The sequence below is a fragment of the Nematostella vectensis genome, chromosome 9 (genome assembly GCF_932526225.1).
Source record: "Nematostella vectensis chromosome 9, jaNemVect1.1, whole genome shotgun sequence".
In the NCBI taxonomy this organism is placed as follows: domain Eukaryota; kingdom Metazoa; phylum Cnidaria; class Anthozoa; order Actiniaria; family Edwardsiidae; genus Nematostella; species Nematostella vectensis.
This window is the reverse complement of record NC_064042.1, coordinates 10,835,544-10,851,134: the sequence shown is the minus strand read 5'-3', so window position 1 is coordinate 10,851,134 and position 15,591 is coordinate 10,835,544. Positions and strand designations below refer to the sequence as shown.

At 44.2% G+C, this 15,591-nt stretch overlaps 1 protein-coding gene across 1 annotated transcript in view; it reads left to right on the top strand.

Annotated features, from left to right (window-relative positions):
- The window catches only part of LOC5512653, a 68,142-nt gene that overhangs the window by 32,834 nt on the left and 19,717 nt on the right, over positions 1 to 15,591 (top strand). The window contains exons 44-60 of the mRNA XM_048732757.1: positions 155 to 518; positions 989 to 1,333; positions 1,483 to 2,482; positions 2,884 to 3,176; positions 3,510 to 4,856; positions 5,310 to 5,732; positions 6,153 to 6,293; positions 6,800 to 7,101; positions 7,998 to 8,162; positions 8,599 to 8,775; positions 9,188 to 9,308; positions 9,853 to 10,292; positions 10,785 to 10,973; positions 12,984 to 13,200; positions 13,386 to 13,666; positions 14,129 to 14,355; positions 14,742 to 15,061. Of these exons, the coding sequence (XP_048588714.1) occupies positions 155 to 518; positions 989 to 1,333; positions 1,483 to 2,482; positions 2,884 to 3,176; positions 3,510 to 4,856; positions 5,310 to 5,732; positions 6,153 to 6,293; positions 6,800 to 7,101; positions 7,998 to 8,162; positions 8,599 to 8,775; positions 9,188 to 9,308; positions 9,853 to 10,292; positions 10,785 to 10,973; positions 12,984 to 13,200; positions 13,386 to 13,666; positions 14,129 to 14,355; positions 14,742 to 15,061 (6,352 nt within the window). The remainder of the gene's footprint in view (positions 1 to 154; positions 519 to 988; positions 1,334 to 1,482; positions 2,483 to 2,883; positions 3,177 to 3,509; positions 4,857 to 5,309; positions 5,733 to 6,152; positions 6,294 to 6,799; positions 7,102 to 7,997; positions 8,163 to 8,598; positions 8,776 to 9,187; positions 9,309 to 9,852; positions 10,293 to 10,784; positions 10,974 to 12,983; positions 13,201 to 13,385; positions 13,667 to 14,128; positions 14,356 to 14,741; positions 15,062 to 15,591) is intronic.

The window sequence follows — 15,591 nt, the reverse complement described above, 5'->3', positions numbered from 1 at the left end:
CGTCCCTTTTCCGGTGTAATCTTGTAATCTCCGCTGTTAAACGCAGAACTAGTTAAATGCGCGCAATTACCCGCCCTTTGTTTTAAAGCATCGGCATTAACCTGCAAACTGTCCCAATAGTGGACAACATGATAAATTTATGTCTCACTTCTAGATGATCTGTCCTCAAGGACACTACTGTATGATGGGAACTCATCATCCTGAACCATGTCCATCCGGGACCTTCTCCAACGGCACCCAGCTGATTGACAGCTCTAAGTGCATCCCCTGTAGGGAAGGGTGGTATTGTGATAGCACAGGGCTTGTTCAACCCAAGGACGAGTGTGACCCAGGATTCTTCTGTCCTGAAGGGCAGAACAAAAGCAACCCCTACCCTTGTCCCGTGGGGAAGTATTGTCCTCGTGGATCACCTTCGCCTAAGGACTGTGTGGCTGGTACATTTGCCGAGAATACTATGGCCTCACAGTGTCAAATATGCCCTCAGAAGTACTATTGTGTCCCTGAAAACGTTATTCCAGGTAAGCTAATGGATGTCGTATTGTTTGCACAGAGTATTTTTCCGTTACAGCCAACCCTCACTTGAAGGATTACTGAACCGATGTACCGATGAGTACCTATGTATGTATACAATTACAATTACCTATGCGCAATACGCCATGGCGTACATAATTTCTCCACACCAACAAAAGAAAAGAAACAACATCGGTCAGCATTTCTGCAATGGCAAACTTCGCAAACTACTTTAAAGCACCGCCGTACATGTCCGCTAGATCACGGTGGTAGTACTTCTAGTTCTTACTACGCTCTGGATATTACGTTGTTTTGGTCCTCTGCTGAATGTCTGCTTTTTCACAAATGTCTTTAAATCAATTTCTGTTTCCGAGTGTCTTTAAATCCATTTCTATTTCCATTCTTATACTTTAAACCATAACCAACTACTGTACAATGCAAATCAGCTGTAGTTCAAAAACCTGTTCATCATTACCAGGCAATGTGGCTTCTACCAAGACCCTTTGCCCTGAAGGCTGGTTCTGCCCCAATGGCACTGGTTGGAACTGGCAGGCGTGCCCTTCTGGTACCTATAGTAACCAGAAGGGATTGGCACGCGAACAGGACTGTACTCCCTGCGACGGAGGCAAAGTGTGTCGCTATAGCAACTTGACAAGCCCGGATGACGACTGCGCTCCGGGTTTCTTCTGTTCTTCTGGTGCGGCGATGCGAAATCCGACCATGACGCACTTGACCCACTGCCCCACCCACTTTGCGCATGTCACGATAGGTGGAATCTGCCCAAGAGGGTACTTCAGTATCGCGGGCAGCGCCGAATGTCAAGGTGCGTTTTTGTAGTTATGCTATCAAAGATTACTGAATATTATCCAAGTGAAGTCAAGTTCAATTCGAGTTACCCGAATAAGCGTTCCTATATGTGTTCTCAAAATTATTTCCAAAAACCTGCATTACTTTCCAAAATTTTCTTTGTAGGATGCACGGCAGGTACCTACAATAACCAGGAAGGACAATCTTCCTGCCTGGAATGCCCTGCTGGCTACTACTGCTACGCCAATACCACCGACTTCCAGCCCTTCCCTTGTCCAGCTGGGCACTACTGCCAGAAAAACACCCCAACACCTCACCACGCCCCTTGCCCTCCCGGTACCTTTAACCCCAAGACCGGTGGAAACTCCTCACTGGACTGCTTACCCTGTACCCCTGGTACCTACTGCCAAGGGTTCGGCAATGCCGCGCCCACCAACTCCTGTGCCGCAGGGTACTACTGTCCGGGTGGAGACCAGGAAGCGAGACCAGCTGCCTTTAGATGTCAACGAGGTTATTACTGTCCAGAGAGATCCCACAATATGACCAAGTGCACACCAGGGAAATACTGCGACACGGTGGAATTACCTCTTCCTGTGGCAGACTGTGATGCTGGTTTCTACTGCCCTCTTGGCTCTGACTCCCGCACCAAGGTGCGTTGTCCAGAAGGGCACTACTGTCCGAAGGGCAGCGAAGTGGCTATTCCATGCGAACCAGGATTCTACCTTCCTGGTTTTGAACACAAGAACAAGAGCGAGTGTACGTTGTGTGAAGCTGGCTGGTACTGTAACATCAGCGGACTCGCGGCACCTCAAGGGCAGTGTGATCCAGGATACTATTGTCCGGCCGGACAGTCCGTGTCTACACCAGCTGCCTTTCCTTGCAGAGTAGGCCACTTCTGTCCTGGTGGGTCTCCCGAGCCGGTCCGGTGTCGTAACGGCACCTACCAGAATAAGCAGTACAGCCACCAATGCGACGAATGTCCTGAAGCGTACTTCTGCGATAATTCTGCTGCCGGTGTTAGTGATCTCACCGGGTTCGAGTGTCCTACTGGGCATTATTGTCCAAAAGGGACGAAATTTGCAACGGAATTTAAATGTCCGCAGGGGACGTGGAGCAACCAGACAAAACTAATCAGACCGGATGAATGCTTTCAGTGCCCTGCCAGGTATGCAAAATGTCTCTTGCTGTTTGATATCAGCATTACAATATGGATTATTTATTCAATGTATTCTTTGAAAAGTGATCGGGTGTCATTATTGTAGCTTGCATTGGTTTAAATAAAGTCTTGACGCAATTATTCTTCCATCAACCAAAGATTCTACCTCGCAGCTGGACATTTATTACTTGGACTTTTTTCCGCTATTTCCTCTATCTCTGCCATTTAGAGTTCAATATCCCTAAAGCTTGTAATCAATCGCTAGGTTTTGGCGCCTTTTTAATCGCATAAGAGCTCATCAAAATCGACGGAAAAGTGATGGACATTCTGTCGTGGCTGTGTAATAATGACAACTTTTGTAATCATTATTTTTGTCATCATGTCCCTTACATACGGCACTTAATCTGCAGGTACTTCTGCCAGAAAACAGGCCTATCAGAGCCCGAGGGTCTCTGCCTACCGGGTTTCTACTGTAATGGTAGCATCACCCAGCCCAATCCCCCTGAATATGTGTGCCCTAGGGGACATTATTGCACAGAGGGCAGTTATGTCCCGATTCCGTGTCCCAGAGGGTCCTTTGCTAACACTGCTGGCAACAAAAATGTGTCTGACTGCCGACCGTGCAGCCCTGGGCACTACTGCGATCCAAATGACTCCATTGTGATGGAGAGAGAGTGCAGCCCAGGATATGTATGCATTTTGGGTAAGTGTTGCATCTGGATGAATATTGTGAACTGTGTTAGTGTTGCATTCTGGGTAAATATTGTAATCTTGGTACATGTTGCAACTGGGTGAATCTGGGAAAGTGTGTCATTCTGGGCCAATATCGTAATCTTGGCAAGTTATGCATTCAAATCTGCATTATAGTCATTATTAGATGTGGCACGTAATAATTATTGGAAGGGCACGTATACATTATGTTCTTATTTTATCCAATCATGCTGTTTGCATGCTGGGCCATGTCCAATTAGTTCGTACTGAATGTTCACTGAGTGCTGCATTATACCTCTACTTATTTTGACGTGTTTCTCTTTAGGTTCAACAACTCCTACACCAACTGATGGCATCGAAGGCAAAAAATGCCCAATGGGTCACTTCTGTACCAAGGGAACCATAAAGGAGGAAGCCTGTCAGCCTGGGACATACGCCCCAAGGACAGGCTTGTCCGTGTGTGATTGGTGCCCTCCTGGCTACACTTGCCCCAACACTACCGTTATCGACCCAGCACCATGCTCAAAGGGACACTATTGCCCTGGGGGGACGTCATTACCCATGGGTGAGCCATGCCCCATAGGGACATATCTCCCGACGGAGTTTGGCAAGTTTAAGAATGACTGCCTTGCGTGCCCCCCTGGGATGTACTGCGATAGAAAGGGACAAGCTAATGCAACAGGACCGTGCATGGCTGGGTACTTATGCCGAGGGGGGGCCAGGTTTATGGCCCCTAATGATACAAGTGACCCATACAATGGCCCCTGTCCGCCAGGATACTTCTGCCTGGAAGGGACCACAAATGGCACTAAATGTCGTATTGGCACAATGCGGCCGTTTATTGGCGGAAAGTCTCCGGCGGATTGCTTACCTTGTCGTGGTGGATATTACTGTGATGAGCCCGGTATGACAGAGCCAAAGGGGAAATGCTGGGCAGGCTACTTTTGTCTACCGGAAGCTGAAACTATCACACCCACGCCCTCGGGGTATTTGTGTCCAACCGGGTACTATTGCGGTAATGGAACCGTACACCCCTATGGCTGCAAACCTGGACAATACCAACCAAACAAAAAAGAAAGTACATGTGAAACGTGTCCTGTGGGTAGATATTGTCCCGCCAACACAACAGACCCTCTGCAATGCCCGTCCCACAGATACTGCCCTGAAGGCACTATCGAGCCCGTGTATTGCCCCAATGGTACCTACACCACTAACACCACCACTGGCCTGGCTCTGGCGACGCAATGTGAAGACTGCGAGCCTGGTCACTACTGCCAGAGGGGTGTCCTTGCCGGGTTATGCGCCGCCGGGCATCTTTGCTACAAAGCCAAGAATGGGGAACCCGATCCGGATGGCAGTGATCCTGAGCTGGGAAGGAAGTGTCCCATCGGCAGATACTGCCCCGCGGGTGCCTTGGAAGGGAAGAAATGCACAGAAGGTCTGGTTATCCCGTATGAAGGAGCACGGTCCGAAGCCGAGTGTCAAACATGTCCGGCTGGCTTTATTTGCAAGGCTGGAAGCTCGATTCCTGAGCCATGCTATCGTGGGTACTACTGCCCGCTTAACGAGACGGCCATCCCTTGTCCGGTCATGACCTTTTCCAACTCGTCCGAAGCTAAGGATATGAGCACATGTCTGCCTTGTCCGGCCGGCTACTGGTGCAATATCAAAGGTATGTAACAATGAACTGTACTCCGATAATGTTGGTATGAGCGACCAGCTTTATGCATAACAACAAAATAACGTTATCATTATCCAAATAAGCTCAGCAAAAGCTATTCTGTTTAACGATATTTTTTATATAGATTCATGAACGCACCATTCGGCTAATTCGTCAATCGGCTAATCCGAGCATCGTCAAATAGAACGTATTTTCAAATATAAATAAAAGTCGCGTACCCAAGATTGAGTGGTGGTGGTGGTGGTGGGAGGGCGGGAGGGGCAGTCATAGGTATCATATGGAAAAAAAAATGTATTTGAAGATTTCTTAATAAGAAATTACCCACTTTTTGGCAGCCAAGGGGGGTGCGCGCACCCTCCGTACACACACGCCCTGTGTACATGCCTGGATACTAATATAAGGGTGGCTCTTCTTAATATCCCGCTATTCGCCTTTTTTCCCCAGGACTGGCAGACCCTAGCATCAGTCCATGCCCAGTAGGCCACTACTGCCTTAATGCCATTGACAAGCCAACGCCCTGCCCCAACGGGACCTACAGAAGCGACACGGGTGCCGCCCACATCAATGACTGTCATCTTTGCCCCGCTGGTTACTACTGCCCTGAGACTAATGGCAGCATCTACGGAGAGGCGTGTCCCAACGGGACCTTCTGTCCCCCTGGAAGCAGCGCCCCTAGGGAGTGTCTGGCGGGTTACTTCTGTAACAGGTCCATGAGCCAGGCTCCGTGTCCGGCCGGTTATTACTGTCCGAGGAACTCTTCACAGCCGGTGTTATGTCCACCTGGGCATTACTGCGATCCTAAGCTAAATTGTTACAATGATTCAAACCACGAAGCAGGCGCGTGTACCCCACGGATCTGTCCGCTAGGTGAGCTAGTCATATCAAGAAAAGTTGTCATAACTTGTCGTTTTTATTGAAAGCGGTCACTTCCTTAAATGAAACTTTTTTGTAGAATACCTTCAAATACTGTCATTTCCAAGGTAACCGCAACACGAAGGCTTTATAAACTTAAATTGTAATTTGAAGAGCAAGATAATGATAAACTTAAATTGTAATTTGAAGAGCAAGATAATGATTGTGACAATCTTAACGCAATTGAGAAGGTCTTTTAAAACTTAGTCTTTAAGGTAGTAGTCCCCCAAAATGACAACGTTCGTTCATATGATTGCAGCAATGAATTCTGATTAATTTTACTGTGAGAATGATATACACTTATACCTTGTAGTTATTCTTATCATGACTTATACCTTGTAGTTATTCTTATCATTTAACTTTCATTTCTTTTAGGCTATGCACAGAAAACATCTGGAGCTGATTTATTTAAAACCTTTGAGGGCACCTGTGAGATCTGTCGACCTGGTTACTATGGAAATGCCGCTGATCGGAACACGTGCAAGAGATGTCGCGGAGGTGTGATCTGCTTGGAAGGTCAGTGTCGCACGATGGAATGAAGAATCATTCGTAACTTTGCAACACAGCAATCATGTTCTCGGTTGTATGTGTTTCTACCCCGAGGTTTAACTCTAAAGTCTAGGCTAACAAGGAAAGCATTTTTTGTTTAAAGTAATACTCCCTGAAAACCCCCTGAAAAAAACTTGATTACCCAGAATTCACAAGGCATATTGATTTGTTTTTGACTTACCAGGATGTAAAATAATTTTCGAAAACACAGTCAATATACTCCAAAATAAGGATTTTCATAGAAGGATGGTATGGACATTATTTTTAAGAAAAATATTGTCGAACCTAGTTTTAAGCGGTCATATTCGAGACTAAGCCGGTGGTCCACTTATTAGAGTAACCTTAATGCAGTTTTAATAAGTGAATAGGCTTATTCGGACTTTGTATATAGCGCCCGCTTAATAGGTTTCCCCCAAAAGAGCGTTTATATAGCAAGATTCGACACATCTCAGTCTAAACTATTCTCTTCACAGGCGCTATTACAGACAATCCTTCTACAAACGATTCCTCCTACGGAGTGGAGGTCACGAAGAGCTACCCTTGCCCCCCTGGGTGGTACTGCGAGTCCGGGGACATCGTGCCTCGCCCATGTCCCAACGGTACCTATAACGCGTTCCCGAACGCGTCCAGCAGTCAGCACTGTAGACCATGCGCAAAGGATCACTTCAATCACAAGCAGGCGCAGATCGCTTGCTTCAAGTGTGGCACAGGCGCCTCGGCGCCTCATCTCGGCAGCGCTAGTTGCGAGTGTAGTGGGCTCAACCGGGTCTTTATGGTAAGAGGAAAAGTTGCCACTTTGTCAAATGATATAAGGGCCTAATCTTGTCAGAGAGAAGAGCGAGTGTAATAAGCTTTCGCGGGTCTTAATGGTAAGAGAAAAAGTTGCCACTTAGTCAAATGATAGAAGCGCCTAATCTTGTCAGAGAGAAGAGCGAGTGTAATAAGCTTACGCGGGTCTTTATGGTAAGAGAAAAAGTTGCCACTTAGTCAAATGATAGAAGCGCCTAATCTTGTCAGAGAGAAGAGCGAGTGTAATAAGCTTACGCGGGTCTTTATGGTAAGAGGAAAAGTTGCCACTTAGTCAAATGATAGAAGCGCCTAATCTTGTCAGAGAGAAGAGCGAGTGTAATAAGCTTACGCGGGTCTTTATGTTAAGAGGAAAAGTTGCCACTTAGTCAAATGATAGAAGCGCCTAATCTTGTCAGAGAGAAGAGCGAGTGTAATAAGCTTACGCGGGTCTTTATGTTAAGAGGAAAAGTTGCCACTTAGTCAAATGATAGAAGCGCCTAATCTTGTCAGAGAGAAGAGCGAGTGTAATAAGCTTACGCGGGTCTTTATGTTAAGAGGAAAAGTTGCCACTTAGTCAAATGATAGAAGCGCCTAATCTTGTCAGAGAGAAGAGCGAGCGTAATAAGCTTACGCGGGTCTTTATGTTAAGAGGAAAAGTTGCCACTTATTCAAATCATATAAGCGCCTAATCTTGTCTTTTTTTTGTTCTTTCGGAGTTGGTTAGATTTTTATCAGAGAACCCGCTCCCTCCCTCCCTCCCCCTCCCCCCCAAAAATATTAGGTCCACTTTTTCGGGTTTCGCCCCCCCCCCCCCCCCCCAAGAAAAATCCTGTGTACGGGCCTGTGTCACATTAACTTGGATCTGTATCTCGTCCTCTCCAGCCATCTGACGGCTCCTGTGTATGTGAGGCGACATTCCAGTCCATTGAGGGCCGTGAGCAGGACTGTGTTCTCAAACTGTACGGGATATGTGGAGAGGGGACTTGGCGAAACCAGGCTGGGGAGTGTTTGACTCAGGAACAGTGGAAAGAGGCGTGTTCTAAGGAGGTAAGGACCTAGAATTAATCCCGAGGAACACCATAGTACAGAAACAAGTATCTCTGATAAAAGGCTACATCATCGTTTTTTGTGAACAAATGGTATACCCAAATAATAAGAGAAAAGTAGTTTTATGTCCTTGAAAAATTTGTTGTAGCTTTACGTACCTGTATTAATTTCTCTTGGCTTATCAATGGATGGAGTTAGTAATTAGACAAGGAACGCCAAATTTTTTTTGTCTCATTCTAGCAGAATAGTAGCAGAAAGCTTTTCCTTTCGCTGACCTTTTATATTTATTATTAATTTAATAAGTAGAATGATTACAATTCTGGTTAGTTTTTTTATGTATGTTACTACTTCGCGGATCACCTGACGCGCGCCTTTGCTTTCCAGACCTATGAGTATAGTCACCTTTGCTTATGATATTCATTCGTATTTCCTGTAGTGTAATTCCGTGGATGGGTACATCGGCTTTGACAAGGAGCAAGGTCTGTGTTTGTGCAAGCGCGAAAGCTTACAAAACGTGTGCGACAGAGACTGCATCCAGGACCAAGAGAAAAGGCTGAGTCTTGTCTGCTCCAAGCCGGCTTTCCTGGCCGTCACCAATTCCACAGGGGGATACGTAAGTACCAGAATCTAGGTCTTGAATACGTATGGACCAGAATCTATGTCTTGAATACGTAAGTACCAGAATCTAGGTCTTTGATACGTAAGTACGAGAATCTAGGTATTGAATACGTAAGTACCAGAATCTAGGTCTTGAATAAAATTAAAATTTCAGAATTTGAGATTCGGGTTTAGATAAAAAAAACGATTTAAATTCACTTCAATTAAAACCCGATTAAGAATTTGAATTTTAATCTTAAAAGATTTAAATCTCACTTAAGTTTCAGATTTATATATAAAATTAGATATGTATTTGAATTTAGGCATGGGTTTAGGTATAACTGGGTTGACTTGATTTGGATATGAATTGACGTTTAATTAATGTCAATTCAATACATTATTTAAATGCTTTCTATTCGTGATGATAGGTGAAGACTTACAACATCACAGACTTCTCTAGAGTTCCTAACTTTGCCGACTTATTTGACGAGAAGCAGTGCGAAACGATAGATGGCCTACCCAGACCCATATACTTTGTACAGATGGAAGGTACGGACACGTGAACCATGTCACCACATACACGTGACCTCCACAAACACGTGACCACCACGTACACGTGACCACCGCATACACGTGGCCACCACATACACGTGACAACCACATACACGTGACCACCGCATACACGTGACCACCACATACACGTGACCACTACATACACGTGACCACCGCATACACGTTACCACCACATACACGTGACCAACACATTCACGTGACCACCACATACACGTGACCACCACATACATGTGACCTCCAAAAAGTAGGGGGGGGGCGTGATATCATCATATCGTATTCGTAATGCAAATCATATTTTCATTGGGAAACAAGTTTACAACGCCGTAGTCAACAATAATGAAGAATACACCCTAGAAAGCGGCAAAAAATTATCCTATTTTGCTTGAGCGGATCTTCCAATCGAGTTGGAGAGCTAGAGATAAAACTAAATGACACTGACTTGACTTTGCAATTCTTAGTTTTCTTCGACTTACATTTCTTCGAGAATATGCCTCCACTAATTCAACTCCCGATCCTTTAGGTGATGGATTTCTTGGCACATACGACGCAGCTGTCGATTACATCATCAGCGTTCTCGAACAGAACATCAACGCTGCCGCGAACGTCTCCGCCAGCGTGCCAACCTCAGGACCCACCAACGCGACCGTGGTCAGTCGCCGACGCCGTAGCCTTCTCGAGGTCTCCTCCTCTATCACTGACTTCAGCATCAAGGGGATCCTTAACCCTACCACTTGCCTCCTGCTGGGTGCGCGCATGATGTGGAAGGTCAACAACACTCATTACCCCCAGTATGACGAGCCCAATCTCTATAACACCAACCCGACCTTCGATTACGGCAAGTTTAAGGATCTCGCGGAGGATAACCAGCTGAAGGCCACGCCCATTTCGATTTTCGCGTTCCAGTTCAATACCCCTGGAGTGTACGTGTTTAAGTCGAGTGCCAACCCAGCGCACAAGATGGTAAGTCCCCCCCCTCCTGCACCTTCGATTTCAAAGAATATGCATGAGGGAAAATACTATTTCCCTTCCTCGATATGTTTGTATGCCCCCCCCCCCCCCGAGATGGTATTCCCATCTATTTGTCAACTCCAGTCAAATTCCCGACGTATACTCTAGAATCAAGATCCAAAGCAGGAGCGATTGAACTAAGATAATATCCTGGTTCCTGGTTCTAGAGGCCAAATGACCGCTCTTACAAAGCACTGTTAAAAAGGAATAAGGAAAATATTTTGTTTATTGTTTTCCAATTAATTTATCTTTTCTTTAGATATAAATTAATCAGATTTTAAGAAAGTTGCAACATTTCGGTTTATTGTACCATAAGTTTTCAAAATTTAATGGATCCTAAAGAACAACTCTTTTTACGCTAAATAATGCATTTTTATAAAAGGTAGGCAATACTTTGGCAACATGAATTATTCTAAATTCTTTGAAATCTAATTTTTCTTGCAGTACATCCGCGTGATGGCGAAGGGGGCTCAGTGTTCGTCTGACGGACCGTTTTTCCCGACCACGCCCCGCGTTGTAATCCAAAACGGTATCGGCCTCAACCGCAACATCCTAATCATGCCGGACTGGGCCCTGATTGGTGCAATGCTCGGCAGCTTTTTCCTACTCATGATTATACTCGTCCTTGGACTGGTAAGATACGCTAGCTGGTACGATACGCTAACTTTTTCCTACTCATAATTATACTCGTCCTTGGACTGGTAAGATACGTCAGCTTTTTCCTACTCATGATTATACTCGTCCTTGGACTGGTAAGATACGCTAGCTTTTTCCTACTCATGATTATACTCGTCCTTGGACTGGTAAGATACGCTAGCTTTTTCTACTCATGATTATACTCGTCCTTGGACTGGTAAGATACGCTAGCTTTTTCCTACTCATGATTATACTCGTCCTTGGACTGGTAAGATACGCTAGCTTTTTCTACTCATGATTATACTCGTCCTTGGACTGGTAAGATACGCTAGCTGGTACGATACGCTAACTTTTTCCTACTCATAATTATACTCGTCCTTGGACTGGTAAGATACGTCAGCTTTTTCCTACTAATGATTATACTCGTCCTTGGACTGGTAAGATACGTCTGCTTTTTCCTACTCATGATTATACTCGTCCTTGGACTGGTAAGATACGCTAGCTTTTCCTACTCATGATTATACTCGTCCTTGGACTGGTAAGATACGCTAGCTTTTTCCTACTCATGATTATACTCGTCCTTGGACTGGTAAGATACGCTAGCTTTTTCTACTCATGATTATACTCGTCCTTGGACTGGTAAGATACGCTAGCTTTTTCCTACTCATGATTATACTCGTCCTTGGACTGGTAAGATACGCTAGCTTTTTCTACTCATGATTATACTCGTCCTTGGACTGGTAAGATACGCTAGCTGGTACGATACGCTAACTTTTTCCTACTCATAATTATACTCGTCCTTGGACTGGTAAGATACGTCTGCTTTTTCCTACTCATGATTATACTCGTCCTTGGACTGGTAAGATACGCTAGCTTTTTCCTACTCATGATTATACTCGTCCTTGGACTGGTAAGATACGCTAGCTTTTTCTACTCATGATTATACTCGTCCTTGGACTGGTAAGATACGCTAGCTGGTACGATACGCTAACTTTTTCCTACTCATAATTATACTCGTCCTTGGACTGGTAAGATACGTCTGCTTTTTCCTACTCATGATTATACTCGTCCTTGGACTGGTAAGATACGCTAGCTTTTCCTACTCATGATTATACTCGTCCTTGGACTGGTAAGATACGCTAACTTTTTCCTACTCATTATTATACTCGTCCTTGGACTGGTAAGATACGCTAGCTTTTTCTACTCATGATTATACTCGTCCTTGGACTGGTAAGATACGCTAGCTTTTTCCTACTAATGATTATACTCGTCCTTGGACTGGTAAGATACGCTAGCTTTTTCCTACTCATGATTATACTCGTCCTTGGACTGGTAAGATACGCTAGCTTTTTCCTACTAATGATTATACTCGTCCTTGGACTGGTAAGATACGCTAGCTTTTCCTACTAATGATTATACTCGTCCTTGGACTGGTAAGATACGTCTGCTTTTTCCTACTCATGATTATACTCTTCCTTAGACTGGTAAGATACGCTAGCTTTTTCTACTCATGATTATACTCATCCTTGGACTGGTAAGATACGTCAGCTTTTTCCTACTCATGATTATACTCGTCCTTGGACTGGTAAGATACGTCTGCTTTTTCCTACTCATGATTATACTCGTCCTTGGACTGGTAAGATACGCTAACTTTTTCCTACTCATGATTATACTCGTCCTTGGACTGGTAAGATACGCTAACTTTTTCCTACTCATTATTATACTCTTCCTTGGACTGGTAAGATTCGCTCTACGCCTCCCTTCTTATAAAGAACTGATACTTATGAATTCATTCGAGATCAAGCGTCTTAAGCCTCTTAAAGAATGTTTAACGGCCACATTTGTATCAAAGTTTACTATTGAAAATTCATAAGATCATCAAAGTGACCATTCCACGAATAAAGTTTGTTATTTTATCGACTTTATTTAATCGAAATTATCTCAGTCATTTGTACCATGACGTCATTATCTCACCAACTTTAATCTATCAAACTATCAAATTTACAGCTCATCTTCAGAAAACACGGCTGGACTAAAGTGACCTTCAAGTTCCCGCGATACAGAGTTCTTGCCAAGCGGTTTAACTTTGATGATTATGCGTCCAAGGGCTCAACTGTTCATCCCGCAAAGAAATACCACGTCAACGCCTCGGTCATGCAGGCTATCACTCAAGGCCCAGGACCACAAGGCGGCGCGGGCGGCGCAGAGACTCAGGCTAATACCGGTGAGTACTGGGTACGAGTCAATATGTACGCATGCGTTTATGGAATAAATGCTCGATCCAGAACATAAACCGGGACGAGCTGAGTGAAAGGTATTGTATCTTGTATTCGGGTGGAGAGAAAAATATGTAGATGCGATGGGTTTCTAATACCATTTGAATATCTCGTAACACTTTTCTTAAAACAGGCGTCATGGAGGTGAAGAGCGATGAATTCTGGGATTACGATCAGCAAGTCGACATGGAGGGTTTTACCGTCGGTGAATTCTACTCTCAGCTCTCCAAGCAGTCACGTGATGTCACCGCCGCCATTTCCCGCCAGAAGGACCAGGCCAAGCAGCTCTACCAGAAGATCAACCAGCAGACCGAGGGGCTCAAAGGATTATGGATCGCCAAGCTTAACCTGCGAGGACGCTCCTCTATGGCAACGCCAGAAGACCTGCGAGCTTACGAAGCAAAGAAGGACGAGGTGAGAACGCGCGAACTGCTTGTTTAAAGCGACTCAGACAGCCTTTTTGTTTGCGTTGTCTATTGTTTACGTTTGCGGCATTTATGGATAACTACAGAATAACTATTCGGAAACATAGATTTTGAATCGGCAAAATTACCAAACTCAGTCGTTAAAATGCCATAGGGATTTTGGATACGCTTCCGTTTTAAATGTTTCTTTACAGCTGCTAGGTTAACAAAATTGCGTCTGACCCCTTTAAAGACTCTGACCCCTTTCCGTTTTGTGTGACGAATCTTTCACTCCCCTGCAAAGAAAAAAATTGCAAAACAGATTTCAGTAGTAAATTAACACTGTAAAATTCAATTCATCCTGCAATAAAAACGGCTGAGCTCTACAACGTGAGAATAAAAAACGCGCGCACTTTCCATGGATTTTACTCCATATACCTTTCCTAACTGAAATCGTTATTTTGTTATTTAGCTTGAAGGAGAGCTCGAGCGCAGGAAAGACCTTGGATTCCACTTCCAGCAAATTCTACAACGCCAGAAAGCCATCTGGGAAAACGACGAGTCCGGACGGGAAGCCCACCAAGTGGCCTATCAATCAACACTACGGGAAGCCATTCGAGTGCTGAAAGCCTACTCTGAGAATCCCGCTCGTAACAGCGAGGAAATGATGAACCAGTTCAACGAGCAATTAGTGCACAAGTAAGTTTTTCGACTGGCTGCTCTTTCTTTACTTTTTAATTTCAGATTAATTTCCTCTTGTTCTGCCACGAAGAATGAATACAATTAAAAAGGGGATAAGAACCTAAACTATAAGAACGTTAAAGGCTAAAACTTTTCACTTTAAGTGTAAATTAATTAAAACATTAAATATAAAAAAGGGGGAAAAGGAGTGTATTTCTGTTCTCATCATTTATCATTTATCATTTTGTCACCCTAGCAAACCAAATAACATCCTAGTCTATCTATTTAAAAAATGCTACAATCTTCATAGGCTGATTTTGGGAGCAATTGCGATACATGCATAGTAGAAAGTCTAGGTACCTGAGAAAATGACGAATTCTTAATTGTTATCACCTCTCTCGTAGGGTGGAGAGCCGCGTAGATGCTCTACTACAGCGATTAACAGTCGAAGTCACGAGTGAGTCTCAGCGGCGAGGAACCTGGGCACTACTAGGCGACGTTACTGGGGCGAGACTCTGCACCATAGAAGGAGAGATCCTGGGACGAGAGAAGCTGCTGAACGCTGAGAACACGACAGATCTCATAACACAGGACCCCCACACTGGACTTTTGATGCCTAACCCTGAAACCGCGAACATGCTTCTGTCAGATAACGTCACCAATGTCCCTGTCCCTCCTTACTTTTTCGTGCATCCCAACACGGGACGGGTAATGCCCATTGAAGGTAAAACACTGTTTTAATTTTGATTCTGAACTCTATTCCTTTTTTTGGGTTATTTTTGCCATCCCAACACGGGACGGGTAATGCCCATTGAAGGTAAAACACTGTTTTAATTTTGATTCTGAATTCTATTCCTTTTTTTGGGTTATTTTTGCCACTCATATACATCTATTGATACAGTGTACCATGTTTCGATCAATCTTGAAAGCACGAATTTACTCCCCAATTAGTTAGTGTAATAAGTTATTTTCTCGATCAATAAAAACAACTTTATCAGGTTGTTTAATCAATACAACTATTTGTCATAATGAGACTTGGGGTGGTTTTACCGTTGTCTATGTCTTTTATAGACATCGAAAATTCTGCGAAACCATCTTTGATTATTATCAAATACTATTTTCTTTGCTTTAGCAATAGAATGTTATTGTTGTATGATGATTAAGTTTCACAGTAATTCAAATAGAATTAGCTCGTTACTGAGTTATACGTCTTATTTGCATTCATATTTTGCGCAAAAAAGATCCGTCACAGAC